At 38.5% G+C, this 22,213-nt stretch overlaps 2 protein-coding genes across 2 annotated transcripts in view; one reads left to right on the top strand and one right to left on the bottom strand.

Moving 5' to 3' along the window:
* Nucleotides 1–594: 594 nt before the first annotated feature.
* On the top strand, nucleotides 595–17,922 carry chpt1 (choline phosphotransferase 1). The gene is made up of 8 exons (XM_012873833.3): nucleotides 595–1,016; nucleotides 5,310–5,457; nucleotides 5,564–5,705; nucleotides 12,961–13,045; nucleotides 13,452–13,583; nucleotides 13,658–13,816; nucleotides 13,954–14,079; nucleotides 16,327–17,922. Exons 1-8 carry the CDS (start codon nucleotides 777–779, stop codon nucleotides 16,441–16,443), a joined length of 1,149 nt encoding a protein of 382 aa, XP_012729287.1. The 5' UTR covers nucleotides 595–776; the 3' UTR covers nucleotides 16,444–17,922.
* Nucleotides 17,923–20,346: 2,424 nt separating this feature from the next.
* gnptab (N-acetylglucosamine-1-phosphate transferase subunits alpha and beta) overlaps nucleotides 20,347–22,213 on the bottom strand; it is a 39,450-nt gene continuing 37,583 nt past the window's right edge. Inside the window, exon 21 of the mRNA XM_036149052.1 lies at nucleotides 20,347–21,751. Coding sequence (XP_036004945.1) covers nucleotides 21,680–21,751 — 72 coding nt within the window. The 3' untranslated portion in view covers nucleotides 20,347–21,679. The remainder of the gene's footprint in view (nucleotides 21,752–22,213) is intronic.

The raw sequence follows: 22,213 nt of genomic DNA, 5'->3' as shown, positions 1-22,213 counted from the left end.
AGAGAGAAAAAAAACCACCATATATTATTATTTCATAATATTCCTTATGGATTTATATATTAAATAACACAATTAAATCCTTTTGATTGTATTAGTTAAATTTTATATTAATATGTCAATTGTTTTAAATTTTCTATCATGTTACGTTTTATTTATATTTCGAGTGCATTTCATAGTCAATAATTCAAATCCACTATTATTTCGACCCTTGTATTCTGCGCTTTTCTAACATACAAGTAGCATTCCATATATATAAAACTTGAATTACTATGTTTTAATTAAATAATGTTCATGTTGTGCTTTTACAACTGAAAAAATATCAAATTTTTTCTTTAATAAAATTTTACAATTTATAAGTAAATCTGTTCATTTCTTTTTCTAAACCATTTATTTATTTAACAAAAAGGTTCAGTTTAAATTATTGGTCTGCCTAAAAGTTGTAATAAAACATTAATAATAGTCATAGTTGCCAGATTAATTGCAACGGCCAAGAAATAAGAGGTAAAAATGTTAGACAGAGGAAGTTTACGTGCTGATTTAAATTTCCCGGTGCGCAGGCATGTAATTGCTCGGCTTCCTACACACTATCGGCTGACTTTGGTTCCGCTGCGAAAAAAAAAATGGCCTCGACCGCTCACACGGCAACAAAAGCCAAATGATCTGCTCCCGTACTGGACTTGGTAGCGAGAACCGTGAACCCTTTTCGCGAGGCGCCCTGCTGGGGGAGAGCCTGGAGTTTGTTACGGCACTTGGAGGAGTGACGAGGCCGACGGATAATGCCACAGTGCCTGTGGCCAGAGCCGCTGTCACCCGCACAACTGAAGCGGCTGGAGGAGCATAAATACAGCGCCTCCGGTCGCTCCCTGTTCGAGCCTCCGTGCCAGGTCTACTGGAACTGGCTGGTCCTGCAGGTACCGACATGGGTCGCACCGAACACGCTGACCATTGTTGGACTCCTGGTGAACGTCCTGTCCACGGTGGTGCTGGCGTGGTACTGCCCCACGGCAACGGAGGAGGTGAGTTAAAATAGAGCTTAGCCGAAGTTTGCCCACAGATACGAGCGCTGGTCACCTCCCCGTCTCTGGCGCTGTCAGCGCGCCGAACTGCATTCAAAAATAGCCCCAAATAAACATCTCCTGGCTGCTGTTTGCTGTATACGTGCTGAAAGACAAATGTGAACGTAGTGTCCGAATCAGCAACGCGATTTTGTCAATTCGGCATAGATATGAGGAAGATTTTCCTTTTTTTACATAAAAATAATTTCCGATTAAATTACCAGGATTGTTGCGAAAGCTAACGCAATAGATGTATTTTTTGTTATATTTTTTTTGTAATTGACGTCTGAATTTTGTATGCAACGTAAGCCGAATTAAATGTAATCTCAAAGATGTGTTGGTGTTGTATTATTAACATATATAACATCTTAATGACGTCACGGGGCGAGGACGATTTAAGCAGCCGGGTTTTGATCCGATCCTTGGCAGATTTGCGGAACCGATTAAAGGGCGCACATAGTTGGAAAGTTTACAGATTATTATTTTTATTTTTTTGACGTGTTGTATGTCCCCCCCTGTCGTGATGCGTTGCCGGGACAAAAACAGCATTTGAGAGCAATCATCTCGTTTTTCCAAGTCATGTGTTATCATTTAGCAATGCTGTTGTGTAAACAAGGCTCTCTAAGACATTTGATCCCTATTGCATATAGAGCTAAAATGCAAAAATAAATAAATAAAATGCCTCACAGCTGACCTATGATCCAGTTAAATTGTGTGCGTGGGTTCATCTGATCATAGCTACAAGTTTAGGGGTTTATCAGCTAAACCACCTTTGGCCGCTCCAAGCATGAGAAAGAACTGATGAATCAAAGTCCATGCAGCCTGCTGATAGGGTCAGATCCCAGTCCCTGTCCACAGCTCTGCCTTACAACACCTTGCAAAATGTGAGGTAACCTTTTTCACATAGCCACAAACCGTAATGCATTATATTGGGCTGTAATGTGACAGTTAGTTGTGTATTTTTTTTAATTATTAGAAATAAAAAAATAAATAAAATCAAGTGCGATTAATTGCCTTCAGAGGGGAATTAATGATTACTTAGTCCACGTGTGTGCAGCCTATTCTCAGTATAAATATAGCTGTTCCGCGAAGGTCTCCAAGGTTGGTTTGTGAACAAGCGCCGTCATGAGGACCAAGGGACAAAACGAGTCGCATCAGGGCTAAAGTTGGGTGGAAATCCACACTGCAAAAACGGATCTAAAAACAAGTAAAATGTTCTTAAAGTTAGTCTATTCGTCCTTGATTTGAGCCAGTAAATAAGATTATCTGCCAATGGAATGAGTATCTTTTCCCCTAAAATAGGATAATTAGTCATCCTGCACTTGAAATAAGATGATCGAGATGAGTTGTTCCAATTTTAAGTGGAAAAATCTGATTCTATTGGCAAATCATCTTACTTACCTGCTCAAATCAAGGACAAATACACTAATTTAAAGAAAATATTACTTATTTTTAGTTCTGTTTTTGCAGTGCAAAGCAGGGTTATTTTATAATGCAACACCCAGAGCTGTAAATACCTCTTAGAGCACTGTTAGACACATCCTCTGAAATTGGAAAGTTGGTTAAGAGAGATAAAGGAGAGCATTAATCCTTTACCTTCCAATCCAATCCATGCAGAGGGTGACACGTTAAGTCGATGCACAAAGAACCCAAGCTGGGATTCAAACCATGGACCTTTTTTTTTTTTTTTTTTTTTTTTTTTTGGTAAGAAATTTCAGCACATGTAACCATGCAAATTAACCTGCAACTAAATTAGGACGCTTGCAGACCTCATCAAGCTGAAAACCCGTACCAGGGGGGTAATGCCACACCGAGCATCCTGACGGGATGTATGTCGCTTCCAGTCAGCGGTGTCGAAAAACCTGGAGCACGTCCAAGCTAAATAGGAAGCTCGTTAAAACGGAAACATCCAGGTAGACCCAGGAAGCCAAAAGAATCAAATGTCTAGATTTAAATGTAAAATTATTTCAAGTTTTTGGGTGAAAATCGAAACGAACGCTGCAGAACTGAGCCTGAAACAGCCCTACTGGTGCGATTGAACTTGTTTTATGAGTTTATGCACAAGTCAAACGCACACCTTAACGTATTCAAGCAAGAAAAGGTGCCGTATCCAACAACCGTAAGTGCTAAACTACTGCTAGAGTGTCCTTTTCTGTTTCCATCAGCACAAACATGGACTCCAGCGAAACAGCGTCGACCTATAAACTCCAGGGTTGCTTTCGCTTTTGACGCGCGTCACTTAAGACGAGGAGCAGAAATGAAACCACACACAGGAGTTTCCACAGGAAAAGCATGAGGTCAGCACCCTTACCGTCCTGTCAGCGTGGCAGGAATCTTCACCAAAAACACTCCTTGTTGTTTAAGACAGCCTAAAAACACATTAAAGCGGTGCTATTCAGGGATACTCGCATCATCTGATTAAAACAACTCCCTGGGTTGTCGTGCTCTACAGTAGCCTAGAATACACAGAGGGACGGATAAGCGTTTACTGGAAGACACCTTTTTGTTGACATATCAACGCGGTTTCGAGCTGTGGAAACATTTTTTTTTGGTTCTGTAGAGACGGTAAAGAGCAGCTCTAGCTCCCTTGATGAAGCACCAGAACCCTAACTGGACGGTTCTTTTTGCTCCATATTTGCTGAATCATTTCCTCGTTACCGACTGGTTTCATTGCACTTGTTCCTCTCTATGTCTCTCTTATCTTAATCTCTTTAAGGTTTGCTATCAATGTAATTTAATTTATGTACATTTAACAAACCAAGATTGTTCTGCTGTTAAATAAAATAGGTGTTTTATATCATTTTTTTTGTTTGTTTTTGCCTCAAAGCAAAAACAGAGTGAATGTCTGGACCGGACCAGAGGCGATCCTTTGCAAACGCTTCTTTTTGCATCGTAGCTTTTGCCACACTAATGCAAACACCGCATCATCGCGTAGAGATCCTACAATAACCTCCGCCCCTAAATAAAAGTAACTACTCTGACTGACCCTGGATCCCTGCCTCAGCAGACCGACACGTCACGCTACACCTACATGTATACGACAGCCGTGAGCCGTGAAGGTGGAGAGGAAGAAAAAAAAAATAATAATTTTAACTCAATTAGCAAAAGAGTCGTGACCAATAAAACAACTTAGAAGTGTCGTCCATTTTTCTGACAATCGCTCTTCAGCATATCACGAATTTATTTGATCAGTCAGGCTTGCGTATCAAATGCAGCGGCTCTCGGTCAAGTTGATTGGTTCAGGTTAACCAATCAGAGTGACAGTTCACATTATTTCATTATGAGCGCCATTACAGGCACAATAAATATAATTACACGTGAATACATTTAAATGTAAATGACTGACTTTCAGTTGTTATTTTAGCTATGGATTTAATGAAAGAAAATGTATTGATTCTTCTATTTATTGAATTGTTGCACTTTTGACCGTCCACATCCCTCCGCATATAATAAAGACAATAAGTTATACGACAAACGACTTATGTAACGATGAGTTATCTGACATGTTTTAAATCAGCAGTATGCCGAATATAAACCCAAAAGACCAATCCTAGTTAAACCTACACTGCAAAAATGGAACTAAAAGTAGTTAAAATCCTCTTGAAATTTGTGTATTTTTTTTAATTCAAACTGGTACATCATTATATCTGCCAATGGAATAAGATTTTTGTACTTAAAATAAGAGCAATTCATCTCTATCATCTTACTTCAAGTGCAGGATATCTAATTATCCTATTTTAGGGGTAGAAATTATCATTCCATTGGCAAATAGTCTTATTTAGCTGCTCAAATCAAGGATAGATACACTAACTTTAAGAAAATTATACTTACTCTTAGTTCCTTTTTTGCAATGTATTTGTCTGAAGAGACGTCTGTATTCATTTGCAATTACTTGAGGCAACTTGTTAATTAAATATCAGTGATGAAAATGTTATTCATCAAGAAAAGTAAATGTATTTTTTTACAGTAAACTTACACATTTATTACATCTTATAAAATGAAAATGCAAAGATTTGCACTGAAAATGTCTCCATTGACAGCAAAGTGAAACCAAAGTCAAATTTCTTGTTTGTGTGCAGAAGCTTAGCAAAAAAACAAGCAGATTCTGATTCTTAAAGCGTGAAATATATTAAAATAAAGTAAAGCCCTTGTAATTTATTGCCTTAAAAAGCCGGAGTTTTCTGAAAGTCAAGTTCTTTAAGTCAGTGCTGATTGTGGAACTAACTCATTCCTTCCCCTGGTCTGTGACTTCAGGCTCCGGCATGGACCTTCCTCCTGTCTGCGCTGGGCCTCTTCATTTATCAGTCTCTGGATGCTATTGATGGGAAACAGGCCAGGAGGACAAACAGCAGCTCACCGCTAGGCGAACTGTTCGACCACGGCTGTGATGCCGTCTCCACAGGTGCTTCAGTCACGCCGTCTAATTTCTGCTTCATTGTACACTTGCTGTAGATTTTAAGAACCAGAGGAAAGGTAAAAGTTCTCTTTGTTTATTTGTGTTATTTCAGTCTTTGTCGCTGTGGGAACCTGCATTTCATGCGGAATAGGAAGATACTCCAACTGGATGTTCTTCTGTGGTTTCATTGGGATGTTTATGTTCTTCTGTGCCCACTGGCAGACCTATGTATCCGGGACGCTCCGCTTTGGGCTGTAAGTCATGCATGCACTGAAAACAATGTGTCACGTTACAAAGTTTATATTTCTTTTCTTTCGGTTCCTTAAAAGCATAGCTGGGAACACTTCTTTTCAGCGTTAAAAGTGAGGTGCTTATTGAATACCAGGGTAAAACTAAGATAATCGTCAGTCATCAAGTTTATTAATGAACTCTAACTGAAGCTGGTTGCAGATGCAAAAAGAAAAATGCATTTAGTGGTTGGTTCCTTGTAACTTTTGCTGTTTGTCCAATAAGAAAATTAATAAATGCTATTTTTATGTTTTTATGTTATATTTGAATAGTTGATTTAACTAGAAAAAGCTGTTCCTGCGTAACAGCGAGTGAGAATGCTAATCTGCAGAATGATTGAGCAGAAGATGCAGAAAACATTGAAATCAGATTTGAAGAATTTGAAAAAATTTGAAGGAATTTGAAAAATGTGAAGAATTTGAAGAATTTGAAAAATTTTAAGAAATTTTAAGAATTTTAAGATTAAGAACAATTAGAAGAATTGGAAGAATTTGAAGAATGTGAAGCATTTGAAGGAATTTGAAGCAATTTGCATTGATTTACAATTGGAGCAACCAAAAACGCACAAAAAGTGAAATATTTTTAAAAGTGTAAAAGTTAGCATAACCATGAGATATAGCAGTCATGCCAGAAACGAGCCGGACATTTTGATACCACAATTGTTGAAATTGGTTGGGAAAAAAAATCATTGTCTTAACAGGGATTCGAACCTGGCCCCTCAGAGTGAAAGGCAAATGTCTTAACCATTGTACTAAACAGTACACATACAAATATAGCCAACATCTGAAGCCTTCAAACAGTTTGGACTACCTGAACAGTCTGAACAACAAGGAAAAAGGGGAAATATTTGAAGAATTTGAAGTATTTGAAGAATATGAAGAATGTGAAGAATTTGAAGGAATTTGAAGGATTTGAAGGATTTAAAGGACTTAGAAGAAGTTGAAGGAATTTGCATTGATTTCAATGGGAGCAACCAAAAACGCACAAAAAAGTGAAATATTTTAAAAAGTATAAAAGTTAGCATAACCATGAGTCATAGCAGGCATGCCAGGAACGAGCTGAACGTTTTGACACCAAAATTGTTGAAATTGGTTAAAAAAATGTTTTTTTGTTCTAGTGGGGATTCGAACCTGGCCCCTCAGAGTGAAAGGCAAATGTCTTAACCATTGTACTAAACAGTACACATACAAATATAGCCAACATCTGAAGCCTTCAAACAGTTTGGACTACCTGAACAGTTTGAACAACGAGAAATATTTGAAAAATTTGAAGAATTTGAAGTATTTGAAGAATTTGAAGTATTTGAAGAATTTGAAGAATGTGAAGAATTTGAAGGAATTTGAAGGATTTAAAGGAATTTGAAGAAGTTGAAGGAATTTGCATTGATTTCAATGGGAACAGCCAAAAAAACGCACAAAAAGTGAAATATTTTAAAAAGTGTAAAGGTTAGCATAACCATGAGTCATAGCAGGCATGCCAGGAACGAGCCGAACGTTTTGACACCAAAATTGTTGAAATTGGTTGAAGTATGTGGGAGTAGTTACACGCCGACGGAATAATAATAATAATAATAACTAGAAAAGGCTGTTCCTGCGAAACAGCAGTGAGAATGCTAATCTGCAGAATGATTGAGCAGAAGATGCAGAAAACATTGAAATCAGATTTGAAGAATTTGAAAAAGTTTGAAGAATTGAAAGAAATAGAAGAATTTGAAGGATTTTGAAGTTTGAAAAATTTGAAGAAATTTGAAGAATTTGAAAAATTTGAAGACTTTGAAAAATTTGAAGAATTTGAAAAAGTTTGAAGGAATTTGAAAAATTTGAAGAAATTTGAAATATTTAAAAATTTCAAAAAATTTGAAGGAATTTGAAAAATTTGAAGAATTTGACAAACTTGAAGAATTTAAAAAATTTAGAAGAAATTTAGAGAATTTGAACAAATTTGAAGGAATTTGAAAAATTTGAAAAATTTAAAAAAAATTGAAGAATTTGAAGATTAAGAACAACTAAAAAAATTCTGAAGAAATTTAGCAAGGCGCCTGCCTCGTGGTACCGTCAAAAATACTAACGGGAAGTAACACTGCGAATTTCAGCTTCCTACGGTCTTCACAGCACCCGCAGTGCCCTTCGAAAGGTGCCATGTTAAGTCAATGGACCTCCTAGAAGCCTCTGGCTAAAAGGGTTGTCATGGAGACTCCCTCACAGCTGTAGCCCTCTATTTGTCTGTAAAGGCAGAACAACCCCGGCTAAGCAGAAGTTGGTAGGACCTTTCTAAAGCTACTTCTGGTTAGCAACATGCTAACCGTTAGCCGCTAGCATGGTTGTGTTCAGTATCACCGGGTGATTGTACTCTGTCAGTTTGGTCCAAATCCTGTACTGGGAAGTGCCTCAAAAAGGGGTGCCAATACTTAATGTCACCAAACGTGACCAAAGTTCATGGGTCAGATTGGCCTCCTTTAACAACTCAGCCTCACCACATCTAAGCCCAGAACTCAACATTTGACCAAAATGGTCAGTAGCGCCATTTCCCACAGGTGGGTGTTGCTGTATTGGCCAATAGGGGGTTTTCAGCTGACGTCACGCTCACGTGACTACTCAGCGCGTCCGCCATATTGGGTGGCACTGGCAGTCGTTTCGCACCGTTGACCTGCATTGTATGATGCCTTAGGCAGTATTGGAAGTGAACAATGGGGAAAACGTGTTTAATGGTTGGTTGCACGGCCCGTGGAGGTGGAGATCAACGCTCTTTCTATCGCCTACCAGCCGTAATCGTGAATCAGTGTGAAAAAAAAAAAACAGCTGTCTGAACAACGCCGTCACCTATGGCTGACACGGATATCCAGGTCCGATTTGGACGGTGTTAAGCTGGAATACGCCAGAGTCTGCGGTGCTCACTTTGTCACAGGTAATTAACTGTTAAGTATTTAAAACATGTAAGAAGAATATATTAATAATATGGCTTGGGCGTTATGACTTATTACTTTCCGCGGCTGTCATGTTGACTGCCTCCGCCGCCTCTACTGCCTATTACTACCGCATACTGTACTCCCTCTCTCAGCCGTGTTTTAATTTGATTAATTTCACCTTAACTTGATTTCAACCATGGTAAACCGTTGCTGTATTGTGGGCTGTAACAGCGCAACACATGATCGCCATGGGAAAAACATAGAAACAGATTAATTTTCCACCGCTTTCCTGCCTGGAGGCGCAACCACGGAGAACAACTGTTAGCGATAACAAAGAGCCGTCGGCTCGCTTGGATCGCGGCTGTAAGTCGACCGAACATAACTTTCCACAGTATCCCGATGTCAATGAGAGTGTGTTCTAAACGTTTGAAACACATAGCAGCAAGTTAAAAGTACATTACATGCGCGAGTGGTTGTTAGCGCTAACGGTTAGCATGAGCCAGAGCCCGTCTGAGCACAGCTTACCTTTGAACGAGTTACAGAGATTGGATCGCGGCTGTAAGTCGACCGAACATAACTTTCCACAGTATCCCGATGTCAATGAGAGTGTGTTCCAAACGTTTGAAACACATAGCAGCAAGTTAAAAGTACATTACATGCGCGAGTGGTTGTTAGCGCTAACGGTTAGCATGTGCTAACCCGTCTGAGCGCAGCTTACCTTTGAACGAGTTGCTGTGTTCCCACTGTTTGCTGGCTTTATGATCTGCAGCTCCTACCGGCGCCAATACGGTAAATACAACTTAATTTTGCACTGGTCATTGTTCTGCTTAAATAATTAAAGCCGCGAGCGGCGTCGATCGGCCTTGCAGCCAAGCGCCTTCGCGCACCGCCCGCCGCCGGCGGGCGGTGCAACACATTTGCAACACATTTGCGTCGGATTGTTTACATTTTTACCATCTTATTAAAACTCACCCGTCCACGTATGATGGCGATTTCCTTGATGTACATAACCAGATGTGAACTGGTTGTGAGCCTCTAGATCCTTGTAAGCTCTCATTTCCTCAAGAGTGTGCAGAGGGTTTTCACCGAACACCAGGTAATGCACTATGTCGCCGTGCTCTACATTTGGCCGATCATCTGGATTACGGCTAAACAAGGCACCGTGGAGGGCATACGGGTCCATATGGTCGATCACGGAACATTTCCTCAGATATACGTCCTTATCTGGTCGCTCTAGCGTGCTGGCGTACTTATCCATTCGCAATACGATAATACGTGTAAGACAACTAGAGATAAGGAAGTGTGCCACCCAATATGGCGGACCGGAAGTTGGCCAGTGACGTCAGTGAAAACACCCTATTGGGTCGTGTCTGGGCATCATGCCAGGTCCTGTTGGAAGCAAAGGCCCAATAGAAAAGCATGTGAAATCCAAAATGGGTCAGAAAAGTGACATATCGCTGAAAGTCACTTGAGAATTTTAAAATGTCAAGAGGAAGTGACTGTGCGAATTTCAGATTGCTACATTAATCATAGCCGCTGCAGCGGGCGTCGAAAGTTGCCATTGTATCTCAATGGAGCCTGTCCCTCTGGCCCTCAGAGTTCCGTCGTCATGGAAACTCACTGACACAGCTGCAGCGGGCCAGTCTCCCGAAGTGCAGAGACTTTGTCAGACTCTGCCTCATTGAAATAGAATGGAGAACTTTGCCTCAAACAACGCTCCATATCTCCTGTTCTGTAAATGGTAGAGACATAATTTTTTCAGCGTTTAGTTCATAACGGATAGGAGAACAAGAAAAACTATCGGTTTTTGCTAGAAATATTTTAATTTAGGCGTAAAAAATTATGATATAAAGAGGATTTTTATGAAATTTGAGAAATCCTCTACAAACGGTCCCGAACAAATCGCTGTAGCTGAAAAAGTATAAGAGATATCAAAATAATTCTTTCACTCTGAGTATCAGCAGGCTTTTGAGGACTATGGAGTTCATTTTTAGGTTTGTACAAAAATCGGTGTAGGCACAGCGACGATGTAAAAAGTGGATGATGTGGAAGAATGAAGCTCCAAAGCGTTTTAAGGATTTTGCACATTCGCTACTCCCGAACAAATTGTTCCTGCGGAAAAACCGTAACAGTTATCCACAAAATTCCTTTTTTATGAGTGCCAGAAGGGTCGGGACATTCATGTGTGAAAGTCTCATGCCTGTACATAAAACGGTTTAGGAGTAGCGACGATGTAGAAAAGTGCCTCATTTGGGGAGATTGAAGTCTGATCCTGTTTTAGCATTTTCCCAAAACGCTACTCCCGAACAAATTGTTCCTGCGGCAAAACCGTAACATTTATCGACAAATTTCTCTTTTGTGAGCGCCAGAAGGGGCTGGACATGAATGTGTGAAAGTCTCGTGCCTGTACATGAAACGGTTTAGGAGTAGTGACGATGTAAATACATGTGATGTTTTGGATTTCCAGGTGTCATTTTTGAAAACCGCTCCATAGGAAATGAATGGGGAAGGTTTCGGGTTAGTGTCGCTCTGAGGTGATTTGCGAAAAATCTATAAATCCCACACCAATGATGGTTACATTTTCCGAATCCAGACAAAAATTCCTACGTTTTGATGTATAATTTATGTGGATAGGTTGAAAATTGAGCGAGTGAGAAGAAGTTGTTCGGAGAAGAAGAATTTGTTGAATTTCTAGAGTGCGCACTCTAACAGAGGCTCCTTGACAACCATAGCAACGCATGTTATTTGCTGAATTTCTTGAAAAAGCCAAAATTATTTTAAAGGACGGTACTATACTGAAAATGGTAAAAGATATGAAAAAGCTGAACTATACCATAATAGCTGAAAGATATCACTACATTTTAAAAGTTGAATGGCGTTTCTAGCTGAAAGTAGGCTGAAGCAGTAAGCTGTCAAAAAGCTGAAATATTTGAAGAATTTGAAGGATTCTCCATTCATTTGAATGAGAGCAAAAAAGTTACAAAAAGTTGAATATTTTAAATATTATAAAAGTTATAATTACCAAAAGTCTTAGCAGTAATGTCCTGAAGGAGCTGAACGTTTTGATACCAGAATGGTTGAAATCGGTTGAAAAATGCAGAAGTAGTTAGAAGTCAGAAAACGTACGGAATAATAATAATAATAATAATAATAAAAATAAAGAAAAACAGGAAAACAATAAGTGAGAATGCTGTATAGCATTCTCACTTGATAAAGAAAAACAGGAAAACAATAAGTGAGAATGCTGTATAGCATTCTCACTGATTAAAAATTATGTTTTGAATCAGCCTGTTATGCTTTTTATACGTGAGCGCATCAGAATGATTGGCACGTGGGACAACCAATAGATAATGTATTTATTATTATTATTATAAGGTGAATCCTCCAGAACTTGAGGGACAGGGGAGAGTGAGAGCAGAACCAAAACTGACCAATCACAGCCATTCGGTACGAATGACAATGATTGGTCACAGGCCTTGCGCTCCCACAGAGATCAAATGTTTTAACTTCCTTCTTCTGAATACGTAACGTCTTGACTACTGTCAGGAAGAACCATTCACCCAGTATAACAAAATGTGTTTCTGAACAGGATTACCAGCTAAAGGAGATATAAAAAAAATGCTGAAAAACCGCAGAGACCCTACATCTGTTGTTTAGTCTACTTTTGTAGGTAAAATTGCAGAGGAACAACGTTTTAGGTGTTATTTTACAATCTTGTTTTTTATTAAACTATCTGAATAGCTGATGTATCACATCAGCTATTCAGATAGTTTAATAAAAAAACATCAGTTTAAAACAATGCGCAAAGCCTGTAACGCAGTTTTGGAAGGCGTGCACACAAAAATAGCTTGTGAATTTTAGAAATTGAGCCAGGATTGCGCCGATGATAATTTCTCAGGAGCCAATCCTCAGGTTAATGGAAATCTGTGCAACTGGAAAATAGCCTTAATCAATTGGACTTTACCTGTTGATCATAAAGACACTTATCGGATGAGGTCAGATAAGCTTCAAAAACACCTAGATTGCACAAATCTGTACTCTGAAAAAAATGTTTCAGTCAAGTATAAAGTGGATCTTATTAAAGCTTGTGCAAAAATGTTAAATTCTACAACATAGCAATTTTTATGTTTAAAGAAAACTGTATATCATATATGTGATGAGATTAGGGGAAAAAAAGATCATGCATGTTTTAGGAAAGCATTAAAAATGGTTAATAATCAATGTTTTCTGCATCGTCTGACACTATGCTGTCTACATGTTGCTAACAAATGCCCTCCTGTAAATGACATTCAGTTCAGCTGCTCATCTCTTCACAGGGTCGACGTCACAGAGGTGCAAATTGCCATCATGATCATGTACCTGATGTCCGCTTTCGGAGGCGTGAGCCTTTGGGAAGCCGTGGTAACTGAGAACCTCCTCCTTCACCCTCTCGCATGCAACAACACTGTAGGCGCGCAGGGATGTTTTCATGTCTCCTGAGTGAAGAACAGTTCATCACTTTCTTAGTTTTAGTCGTTTTTCTAGCCTTTCAATAGAATTTGTGTTTTACTTTCACTCTGTGCTGCCTTCGGAGGCTTGACTTTACAACACTTGAGGGAAATGCGAAGGTAAATATGGGTAGCCAACGCCGTGCCAGCAGGTCATCTATTGGACATGATCTGGCTCAAAAAGCTGATGATGTCACCTGCATTTTCTGTTTGTTTTTTGCTTTGCGCTGCCATCACGCTCAGCATGCTGCAGCTCATGTACAAGGTAACTTGTAGAAATGTAGTTATTTGATTAATTTTGACTTCCTGTGTTTCTATAGTTGCCTGGGATAGGAGTGCCGCTGTTTGTTTTCCCCATCATGGGCATCATCGGCGGCGCCCTGTACTCCTGCTACAACTACTTCTATGTGATTCTGAATGGAGGCGTTGGAAAGAATGGCTCCACTGTGGCTGTAAGTGCCAGCTGCTGACCTTATAGGCGTTGTTATTTTGGATCTTGAGGCTGATAATCTTTATTCCTTTTAAGGATACCAGCGTCTTGACACCTGGTCTACACATCGGTCTAGTCCTCACCTTGGCCTTCATCATTTTTAAGAAGTCGTCCAGCCATCTGTTTGAGCACCATCCCTGTCTGTACCTGCTAACCTTCGGCATGGTCATCGCCAAGATCTCCAACAAGCTGGTGGTAAGCTTGATGGGTCCTGATCGCCTTAAAAACGCTAACAATTACAACCAGTTTTCTTATTCCTTTTTTTTTTTATTAATGTATTTTTTTTTTCCACTGGACAAAGGTTACATTTTATCGCATGTTTTTATTTGTAGATAGCACATATGACCAGAAGTGAGTTACATCTTCCAGACACGGCCTTCCTTGGGCCTGGGCTCCTCTTCCTCAACCAGTACTTCAACAGCTTCATTGATGAATACATAGTCCTCTGGATCGCCATGGTTAGTATTAAATGGATGTAGTGGGTGGAAAAACATTGATATTGAAGGGAATGGAAAGTACTTTAAAAAAAAAAAAAATCCCTTCAATGTCCCTTTAGGGGCTCCGTAGGGCAGAAATCCGTCCAACACTTTTCTGTAGTTTAAAAGTAAAAAAACAATAAAATATTTGGATTTACCAACTTTATTACTTTTCCTATTGTTGAAAAGTTGTACCTATCCATTTGTTTTACCCACCAACACATTTATCTAGCTCACAACTGCAGAACTAATTGCTTGCTTATGTTCAGACTTAAATACTGGGCTTAAAGGGGAAAGTAAATCTAGAATACCACTATAGGAAAGTATGGGTATTTGACATCAAATATGAGTGGGAACAGCAGTCATTTACAACACAATGAGCGCAGCAGATGAGGCTTTTTCGGTTTCTATTATTACCAAATGGTTCTGGGACACTTAAATCTGAAGAAACAAAGATAATTGGTCTTCTGAATTAGCAAAACTGAATAATTCCCTGCTAATACAAACCTTTACACTTTATAAAACATTTAAAACATCTAAGTTACATTTAAATTACCTGTTTTTTGTTGTTTTCTTAAGTATTTAAACCCATGTTTACAGTAACATAAGGCACATCTTTTCCAAGCTGACATTACAATATTTCTGAAAGAGGGGCAAACATCACTGTGTAAATTTACCTTTTGTTGAGAAATTGTAACGTTTATTCAGTAGTGTTTTTTAACTAGTTATTGTGTTCACTAGCTGCTCTGTCATGGTTTTCAAGCAGCTCAACAACTACTCAAATGAACTGCTACAGTCAAGCAAACATCTATCAAGTGACAAGCTATTTTAAATAAAAACAAAAAGCTAATCATAACCAAACTAAGAGATAGTTTGAGTTAAGCAAACAGCTAATCAAAGTTAAGCTAAAATCTATTTCAGCCGTTGGGTACTCAAAGCTTGTAATCAAGCTAAGCGCTAATCAATGGCTAGCTACTTAAGTTAGCAGCTACCCAGTCCCAGATTCCAACAAACGACGACTAGAGTCCAAATAAGAGCTAGTTAAAGTCAAGTTAACAGCTACTCAAAGTTTAGAATAGCTTCAGAAATTCACTACTCAAATTAAGAGCTACTCAGAATCAAAGACATATTCTGCGCAAAGCTAACAGCTACTCAAACTGCAGTGAAGAGCTAATTTGACTAAGCTGTTAGCTATACAAGCTAGCACATACGCAGAATCAAGCCAGATCCTGCATATGTGTTCTGAGTATTCTGAGTTTAAACAAAGAGCTCATCAAGTTTAGCTTGCATAGCTTAAGCGCTACTTAAAGCTATTTGTCACCAAAGCTAACAGCTGCTGACAATAAAGCTACAGCTTGGAATCAAGTAAACTACTAATCAGCAGCATCCAGCACAGAGTTTCTCTGGGTCAATCTAAATGCTACTCAAACTTAAATCTATTTAAGCAAGTACCTACCTATAATAACAGCTACTTTGAGCTGTGAAAAGCTAATCAGAGTCCAGCTAAGAGATGTTCTGAGTCAATCATTTATCTAGGGTAGCCACCAGGTAGCCCCCAAGGACCATATGTGGTGTCCTTAAGCCTGTTTAAAAAAAAATAAAAATAGCACAACCCACCAGTGCGCTATATTTAAAATGCCTATTTAATCATGCATGTATTTATATAGATTTAAAAAAAGCATTAAAAACATTTATATTATGTAAAGTTAAGGTGAGCTTGGACTCTTGGAGTTTGAAGGTCAGTGCAGGTAGCCCTTCACATGACTGTACTGATCAAGTAGCTCTCAGTTTCAAAAAGGTTGGTGATCCCTGATCTAGGTTAAAGCTTTTTGCTATATAAGGTAGTTGCTATTTAAAGTGACAGCTGTTCAGGTTCAAACAACGAGTCATAAGTAAATTTAGAAAAACTCAGACCAAAGTTAACAGCTACTCCATGTGCAGCTAACACCTACTCAAGCTAACAGGTGCTCATGATTAAGCTACAGTCATTCCAAGCAAGCATGTGGCGAACTGTGGGAATAAACAACTTCCTTTTAACAGAAACCTGTCCTCTAGCCTAACCAGCCTCTGTATGAATACGCATCTGAGGTGAACAGCTGGGGGCTTGAGAACATAGAAAGCAAACACTTGTCTAGGAGTACCGTCAAGAATAATAGCTTTTTTAAAGTTTAGCTTAAAGCTATTAAAGGTTTAAGCTACTGGGTCTGACATTTTTTTCTATTTTCCAAGGTCCTTTCTCTTCTGGATCTGACACGGTACTGCACAGGCATGTGCCTCCAGATCGCCTCCCACCTTCGCATCCGGGTCTTCAGCATCACGCCGCAGGCCAGCACCCACCAGGACTGACGGCTTGCCCGGCGGGAGGAGGCGGGAGGAGACGCAGATCTCTCCCCGCTTCTGAAAGCAGACGACCAACACAACGAGGAAAGACCTTCGACCCCGAGCCACTGCAGCCTTGACAAAGTAACCACCTCTGATTAAAAACTGCCTCACTCATAAAAAAAGGAACAAATAAACCAACCCGACACCGCAAACCAAAAAAGATAAAAAGAAAACGGCTTGAAAAGCTGTTCAGTGGAGAATTAAGTGAGAAGTTGTTTAAAATTCTTACTGCTGAAACCAATATGATTTAGTTTAAAAATTGGTGCACGCCGTAGAGGAAAATGTCGATTGTTATCGCAACCAAAACACCAAATGTTTTTATAACAAAGTATTCTTATTTGTTTTTAATTTAAAAGAATGACTGAGTTTATCATATTTTTTTTAATTCTCCACATAATTAACAGTAAAACCAAACATCTCTTTTAAATATTCCCAAACTAAATAGATTGGCCAATGCATCTTTTGACTTTTTTTTATTTATTCAGTGTTTCAATGTGACACAAATCAGGGCTTTAAAACTGTAATATTTGAAATCTCAGTAATTCAAATGAAATCTCTAATGTGAAGTGGCAGGTTGTCAATGAGCTCTGTGAAGGGGTAGGGGTCACGTGTTGATGCTGAAAACGACGACAGGTCCCTCTTTGAAGTTATTCCACAAACATTACTCTCATTTAAAGGGAATTTACTTTTCATAACGTTAAGTCATTAATAAAACATCCACACCCTGGTATTCGGAGTGCTGTCGACTTATGAAGCATTAACACTCGACTCGTTCTGCTTTCTCATTTCTTCTCCCTAAAGGGCTAATACGTAATTATGTATGATTGTACAGAAGTTAACTGAATACGCCTTAAATATTTTTGTTTGTAATTACTGTTTTACTTGTATTTAAAGCAAATTTGTATGTGTTTTTTTTTTTTTTTTTTTTAGTTTTTTTCCACTAAAGTTTATCAAATACAGCAATAGTTGCAATACAACAACTCCACTGGAATATTGCTTTTGGTTTTATTTTTCATTGTTCGCCTACCTGAGTGAATTTCATTGTGTGATTTATTTGGTAAAGTGATTATTAGTAATTGTATATTGATTGATTATCAATTAATAATTGTGTATTGATCAATTATCATGGCAATGTTGTGCTTTGACACATATTTTAGCTACGTTGGGATCTGAAGGGATTTTTTCAAGAGGCAGTAAAATGTCCTTGATTTTGTTATGAAACATTTTCATCTCACATTCTGCTTTCGCACCATTAATGACCCTACAAAAGGAGCGCGGTATTAAGACACTATTTTGCATAATTTCCAGATGAATGTTTGAACTATGCATTGACATGTAATTTGATTCCAATCACCTCATTGTACTGTTCGGTGACACAGTTAAACATTTCTAATAACAGATGTGAATGAAAAGATTGTAATAAAGATCATATTTTTCATCGTTTTCAGCGGTGCTGTCAATCGGGCCAAATGGTGAGAGATTACTGCACTACAAGTACTTGTACTGCATTTAGATTTAGAGATAAAGCCAGAAGGTTTCATCTGCTTAATGTCAATGTCTGACATTGGAACAGTGCAAACTTTTCCCGTTTTAGGCCAGTTAGTTTATTACGTTTTTCATAGTCAGATGTTTACGTTCATCTCCTTAGAACCTGTTAAATTGTGTGACTTGAGTCGAATGTATTGGGTTTCCTTCAACATTTTGCACAGAAATCTGCTGAATATCCTCAGATCAGGGCGATGGGAGGACCTGTCCAAAACATAGACTTTGTTATTCCCAAAGTGGGGGGGTCGCAAGATAATCCAAATTTCTTACTTTACAATGTCAGACATATATTATTTTGATATACCAATTGTATGACTTTAGGTATGGAAAATTATTTTTTTCCCATTGAAAATTGTACCGTTTCTGACATTTAAAAACATCCAGGTTTTTTTAATCGCAAATATATTTACTCAGTGGAAATTTACTTACTTCATCTACAATGGCCATAATTAATTTTTAAAGAAATTATGACAGTTATAAAATGAGAACAAGGTCAAAATATTACAAGAACAAAGTCACACAGTCATTTGCACAATCGTTTCAAAGTCCTGATGATAACTAATAATTTGATGCTGATATGCTAAAAAGATTTCTTTATTTGTGAAACGGATACCAAAGTATAACTTTACAGGATGCTCAACATTCATAGTCTTAAAAAAAAAAAAGAGGGCAATGTTTTTATAAGTGTTATCATGAAATGACTACTGTATTCTCGTAATTTCCAAAAACACACCATCCCCTTACCTATAGACGGTCACCAGTGTCTGGCGCTCGTATTTTGGGGGTCGCAGGCTAAAAAGTTTGGGAACTTCTGCTCTAGACACGTAACTAATTTGACTGTTAATAGGGCCACTGTCCATTTTGAGGAACCATTTTTGCCCAAGCTTCAACTTCCTATTTATTGTTTTGAAATGTTGCTTCAATATTTCTACATAATGTTCTTTCCTCAGGATGTTTCGTGAAGTCCACCAGTCCCTCCTGCAGCAAAACACCCACACAGCATGAATTCACCCACCGCCGTACTTTATAATTGGGATAGTGTTGTCAGGCTTTGCAAGTTTCAGTTTTTGTTTTTTTTTTCTTTTTTAAAGTAAGGATGGCCATTATGACCAAACCCTTCAGCTTTAGTATCATTAGAGCTCAGAACTTATTTATGTTGTTGGCTTAGTTTAGAGCAATGTGTTCTTTGCTGAGTGGCCTTTTATGTCACTGTGGATAATGACATCTAAAAGTCTAAAAACCATCTAAAGATAAATGTTGGTGCTTACAGTAAAAAACAGGAAACCTTGTGCAGAGACAAAAAAATGTAAATGCAGTAACCAAAATGTTTTGTTTGGGGTTTTTACCATACTCCTTGATAAATAAAAAAAATGTCATTGGCATTAAGACATCAATTCTTATTGCCACATTGCTAGACAGTACACTGGGGGGAAAAAAATAATAATACAGTTTGTTAAGTATTAGCCTAAGATCACTTTTTTGGATGAGTCCTGATTTGGTATTGCACCCTCCATTATTGCTTTTTACTCATTGTACATTACTCTTTTTCTCATTTTAATCCCACTTAAAATCATTTTTGTTAATTTTCCTTCTTCTGTGGAAGTAGATGAACCATTGTTGATCCAAAATTAGTTTAATATTTTTTCAGGATTTCAACTTCTCCTCTTACTTACTATGACTGTTTTCAAAGCATTAACATTGAGACATTATTTTGGAAATAAAGAGAAAAACACTGACCAAAAAAAAAAAAAAAAGAAATAAAAAATGTTTTTCATGGTTTACTGAAGAATAAAACATTTAATTAGTTTGAAAGAGATTTTAAAGCAAATACAGCAAATGTGAAGAGTCAATAGTTTGTGTTAATCCTTCAGCTCTAATTCACTGTGGGCTAAATCCTGACTGATGTTCTCGTTTTATTAGTGAGAGTTCATTATTTTGTTGGCTCCCGTCTCGTTTATCCATCCTGCTTTCTTTGAGACCTAAATACATCTTATCAAAAGGGTCATGACCTACACAGTTTCTTGGACTTAAGTGCAAAGGCAAAGAAACATGATTTTTTTTACTATTTTTGGGTAATTCACTCTGGGTTTTTTTTTTCTTTTCTTTTTTTTTACATCCTAGCAGCAAATGATTTTTCTAGCAGCATCATGCTGGGGGCCTGTTATGATGTCAGTGGTACATCAATCCAAGTGGATGAAATAAAGCAGGAGGATTACATCTATTGTTTCAACTAAAACACAGCTTGGCATCCCAATAGGAGACAAAGTTGTAAAACAATACTCCAAAAGTATCTTTTCTGTTTAGGCCAAGAATGAAAGTCTGTTTTTGTCTTACAAATGATCTTTTATGCAGAGTTCTTCTTTTAAATACATCAAGAAACAGACATTATTCGAAACAGTCAGTCTGTTCCTTCAAAATAAAAACAGAAATGCCCCCAAAGTAGAACCCAGACGACTGACCAAATAAAAATGTATTTAAATTTGACGAACCACTGACTCAAAGTGAGGAAGAGTCCTGGTCCGCCAATATGCTCGTTAGCATCTTGGACCACCGGATGGCACAAACAGACGACATCTCCCACATCTCTGTCACTGTAATACAAAACATTCTTAAAACTAACAAAGATGGCGAGTAATTTATCCTGGCAATCAGGCTTTCAGGGCTTCTGGAAAAAAACAAAAACAATGTTCAGATGAGTCTAAAACGGGATTATTTGGGACACTAGAAAAGAGGACACGCTTGGCATCAACCAAACACAGCACTCCAGATTCAACTGTTACCACATCAACACGGTGAAAATAAGTTAGAGAGCATGCTGTGGGAGGTCTGAATGTCAGACAGCAGCGAGCCTGCCGGGTCCCACAGGGACACGCCTACAGGAGCCAGTGAAGCTGCGCAAACATCACACATTACACAATCACGTACAGTGAGGAGCATCCATCGGCATCCGACTCGTCGTTTCTGTAAACCAGGAGTGTTGGGGCGCGTTCCCACGTCAAGAAGAAAAAGTTTGACTCTAGCAGGAATAAACAACGAAGGCACTTCATGTTTTTCATGTTTTTCAAGCGGCAAAAAGGTGAAAACGGCCACAACCCAAAATACTTTTACTGAAATCTTTACATCTCTAAAACAAAAACTAAAAACCCAAGGCCGTAAAAGCAATACTTTCCGTTTAAGCCCGCCTTATTTTTTCCCCAGCAGCAAAGGTGACATCGTCAGATGTCTTTTAAACAAAATCATATTGAACATAAAAAAAACAAACACATTTTAGAAGTTTGTACCGTTATAAAATACAGGTATGCTTCGTGTATCTTCTAATACAACCTGCTGCAAACAGCTTCATAGTTTAACATCTAGAGTCGATGTGATGGCAGCATCTGACGTGAGGAGTGTTGTGTGTTTGTCTTGAATGCCCCAAATAAAATAAAAATTAAATTAAAAGTTTCTTTTTTTGTTGTTTTTAAGTCTGGCTGCAGTAGCTTACTGCCGCCATCCGCATCCCGAGTCTCCAACACTCTGCAGTCCAGACTGTTGTGTCCAGCCCAGTCACCTTGTCTGGGTCCGTTCCTGCCGTCTCCGGCCAGCAGGAGGAGAGCAGGAGTGGAGGAGGAGTGGAGGACGACCTCCAGAGGAGACGACACGACAAGACTGTCTCTTACACTCGCTCTGGGTTGATGTCCCCGTTGACTCTGCGTCTGGGGAACAGTTTTCGCTTCAGCAGGATGAGCTGCAGGAAGGAAGGAGGGAGGAAGGGGGTCAAAATGTGAAATTCGCACCGTGACAAAGCACAAATTATTATGTGCACATTCCTGGTAAAAAACAAGGCGACTGCAACGGCGATGTTCTCCAGACATAACATCTAATATCTTTTAAACAGAGAAACAGCCCTAAATGTTCCCAGCTCATAAAAACCCACCACTTTAATTGTTCATTTGGGGCTAAGATGTTCCTTATTCTCTAAAACTGGGTTACACACTTTGCTCGACCTGATTAACATAGTGCCCTAGTTTACAGGGCAAAAAAAAAAAAAAAAAAACACAACATATGCTAAATACATTTTAAACTCCTCTATCCAGAATTTGGATCATTTATCCTCTCATCGTTACGAGTTATTAACACAATCCTAGTATTTTATGTTCACCTTAAAATATAAAATATTAAAGTTCACTACAAATATAAGGCACATTTT

Source organism: Fundulus heteroclitus, chromosome 17 (assembly GCF_011125445.2).
Source record: "Fundulus heteroclitus isolate FHET01 chromosome 17, MU-UCD_Fhet_4.1, whole genome shotgun sequence".
Classification (NCBI taxonomy): domain Eukaryota; kingdom Metazoa; phylum Chordata; class Actinopteri; order Cyprinodontiformes; family Fundulidae; genus Fundulus; species Fundulus heteroclitus.
Note: the sequence above shows the minus strand (reverse complement) of the source record. Positions and strands in the feature narration are given on the sequence as shown.